General features: G+C 44.4%; 3 protein-coding genes across 3 annotated transcripts; 2 read left to right on the forward strand and 1 right to left on the reverse strand.

Annotated features, from left to right (window-relative positions):
* Window positions 1–284: 284 nt before the first annotated feature.
* Window positions 285–815, reverse strand: LOC128745565 (uncharacterized). Its single transcript, XM_053842639.1, has 2 exons — window positions 749–815; window positions 285–691 (listed from the first exon to the last, which is right to left on the reverse strand). The coding sequence occupies exons 1-2, from the start codon at window positions 813–815 to the stop codon at window positions 285–287; spliced, it is 474 nt and encodes a 157-aa protein (XP_053698614.1).
* A 305-nt stretch (window positions 816–1120) lies between these two features.
* Window positions 1121–1636, forward strand: LOC128745567 (NPC intracellular cholesterol transporter 2-like). The gene is made up of 2 exons (XM_053842640.1): window positions 1121–1187; window positions 1248–1636. Exons 1-2 carry the CDS (start codon window positions 1121–1123, stop codon window positions 1634–1636), a joined length of 456 nt encoding a protein of 151 aa, XP_053698615.1.
* A 227-nt stretch (window positions 1637–1863) lies between these two features.
* LOC128732792 (uncharacterized) lies at window positions 1864–2375 on the forward strand. Its single transcript, XM_053826168.1, has 2 exons — window positions 1864–1933; window positions 1999–2375. The coding sequence occupies exons 1-2, from the start codon at window positions 1864–1866 to the stop codon at window positions 2373–2375; spliced, it is 447 nt and encodes a 148-aa protein (XP_053682143.1).
* Window positions 2376–3113: the final 738 nt, after the last annotated feature.

Here is a 3113-nt window from a genome sequence, read left to right on the forward strand (position 1 = left end):
TTTAACTGTGAATGATAATATTTTCCCTTCAAGGTAAGACTTTTTCCATTAAAGTATTTGGCATTACGCATAAATAATTGATGCTGACGTTCGGGCGGTAAAGGCATAACAGGAACGCACCGTCGGACTTCGGATGCAATGAGATTGCCGCCAGCAGCAAAATTCGAGACAAACTTTTTCAATCCTCTAGCAAATTTACTCCCGTGGCTTTCAGTGGTGAACTTTAATAATCTGGACAAGCAGGTTGAGTGGGGCGATTTAGTTGGCTGGCTAAATAATCTATCTCAAGCACTCACGATGGTAGCTTGAGAGCGGTAGCAAAATGCCGCTTGGCCTTGATCATCAGTCAGCATTAGTTCCATATCAACTGTAACATCTGCGAACGGAGCCGAAACCGCCGTGACGAGATTGTAGCTGATTCGTTCGCCCACGTTAGACAGCGGACAGGATACTCCATGCATCAGGTCTTGGCATGCATCTTGCTGATCCGATGGCAGGCTCCACGGTACGCGGAAGTCTCCCAGAAATATGTCTAATGATGCGGTCAGGGTGCTCGTGGGTCGCTGCAACACAAAATCGATCTCGCTATCTACCGTTGATCCCATTGGCACGATACACGGTTGCTGTGGTACTGACGGTGGACATCCAATTACGCGAACTTCCACCGGCATCGGGCCGGAATGAAAGGTACCTGTAACCGCTTATAATTGTAACAAAAAGTTAACTCAAAAAAAAATGGTTATCTCACATGGCGAAGGATTCAAAGTAAAGGCAGTTGGTAGCAACAAAGCAGTCAGGAAAAGTATGCACTTCATCGTGGTGTAAAATTGCAACGATAATGGCAGAATGCAATGTTGCAATCTAATCTACACTCAAACGAAAGTAAAATATTACTGATTTTTGCCCAATATTGCAAACCATTTAAAAGGTAAATTCAACAGGTGGACGAACACGTGTTCTTTTTTGTCTGACGATAAGATAAATTTTCAGCTGTTCAGATCCTGAGGAAAAAGAGAAATACACCGACTGATCATAATAATGATAAGATAATAACACCTAAAGTAACTACCAAACTCGGTAGTCTGTCCGCGTCAGTCCAAGAAGCGATTTCGTTGACAAAATGTACAAACTGTTTCTCGTTGCGGCTTTTTTATTCGCCGATGTTCTCGGCCTACCAGTAAGACCATGTACGAGGACACGAACCGGACTGAACATCAAAGTCAACTAACCCTTTTGTTACGCACTAGGTCCCAACAATGCGCCTGTCCCTGTTGAGGTGCGAGTCGTCGATTGCTACGAGGAACCATGTGTGATCCCGCTCGGTGGAATGGTCGATATGGATCTAGATTTTATTGTGGCTCGTGACAGTGCCACCGTTAGTGCAGCATTGAATATCTTCTTGGGTGATTTCCGAGTACCATACGAACTGCCGGCCGATCAGCAGAATGCGTGTAATTTCTTCTACGGACGTAGTTGTCCCATTCAACAAGGTGAAAAGATCAACTACCATCTCAGCACTCCAGCCACTGCTCCGTTTGCCAATGTGACCGTCGATCTGGAACTTCAGCTAACCGGAGACGATGGGGAACCGCTGTTTTGCTTCCGCTCATCGGCCCGGATTGTACCGGCTGAATGATCATGGTTTTCACACAGTGCAGTAGTTAGGAAACGATATTACAAGTATCTAGTAGGCAAATAAACAATTACCTGAGATGGTAATAGAGTGTCTACTCATTTCCTAATTGTTACCAGCTGCAATTTGGTTGCCGTGCAATTGCTAATCTAATCTTCGAATCTCCATTTTTCTACTAGCTATAAATTCTGAATGCTGAAAACGAAAGCCACAATTAAGTGATCCAAGTTATGAAGAGAGCATTGTTAATTGTCTTAGCTGCTGTGCTTTCAACAGCCATCGCTATAGATGTTCATAGTTGTAAGTAACCTAACAAAGCCTAGAATGTGGTGCCACAGATTTATTTTCCCAATTTTGTTCTCTAGGTGGTGATGATTATCCGCACCCTCTGCAGGTGACCATCCCTGGTTGCAATGTGATGCCTTGTGAGGTACCAAATCAGTCAGATATCTCGTTCAGCGTACGTTTCGCTCCATCGTTCGCGACCGCTACGCTGGCAGTGAATGTTACGGCAACTCTCGCGGATTTTAACCTACCGTATGAAACACCGGAGCACCTGCGCGACGGTTGTGCTAATATCGATGCCAGCTGTCCCCTGGCGGCTGGACAGGAAGTGACATTGGCGGGGACCGCACCTGTCGAGGCTCCACTTACACGTGTTACCGTTCGAATGCGATTCGAGATTGCTGGCGATAGCGGACAAAAGGTGGTTTGCTTTGCTGCCGATGTTAGGCTTATCTAGCCAGTTAATAGAAACCATTTGAATAAATTGAAGGTTCATTTAACCTTCCTAGTGCATTGGGGTCGTTTTCGACCCATCGGCATACTAACAAAGCTCGATACTCGATAGCGGAACAAGCAAGAGACTTGAAATTTTCTGACTTTTCCTTACTTTGGAAATCTAGCGTTGTGGAGGAGTTTCAGCTTCCAGCGATATCTAGAAGAGGCACTGCAAAAAAAATTACACATTAAGCATTGGGGTCGAAAACGACCAAAAATTTGAACTTGCTCTCATTGATCCATTTTCAATCCGAATTTCATTTTCTTTACCTCGTTTGAAAGGTATGACCTACAATTGGCACCCTAAGTATGTCAGGGAATATTTGTTGACTAATGGCCACTTTAGCGTCGGCTTTCGGAACATCCACTACAAGGTCCCGGGGAACATGTTTGTGCTTTGAGATAATTCATCAGGCGGCACATAAAATGATATCGGAATCGGAGTCGGCAAATCGGAATGATAAAATAAGACTAATGGAAGTACAATGGGTACATTTTGGACCCAAATGGCCTCTTCACCATCGGTTCCGGATCATCCGGCACCCGGTTTTTGGGGTTTTGAATTTTAGGATGATTTATCTTGCGGCACATCAAATTACATCACCTTAATAACATAAAACTATTGAAAGTATAATAGAGACATTTTGAAGGCAAATGGCCACTTCAGTATCGGATCCGGAACATCTGGCACCTGGTCCTA

The sequence above is a fragment of the Sabethes cyaneus genome, chromosome 1 (assembly GCF_943734655.1).
Source record: "Sabethes cyaneus chromosome 1, idSabCyanKW18_F2, whole genome shotgun sequence".
Classification (NCBI taxonomy): domain Eukaryota; kingdom Metazoa; phylum Arthropoda; class Insecta; order Diptera; family Culicidae; genus Sabethes; species Sabethes cyaneus.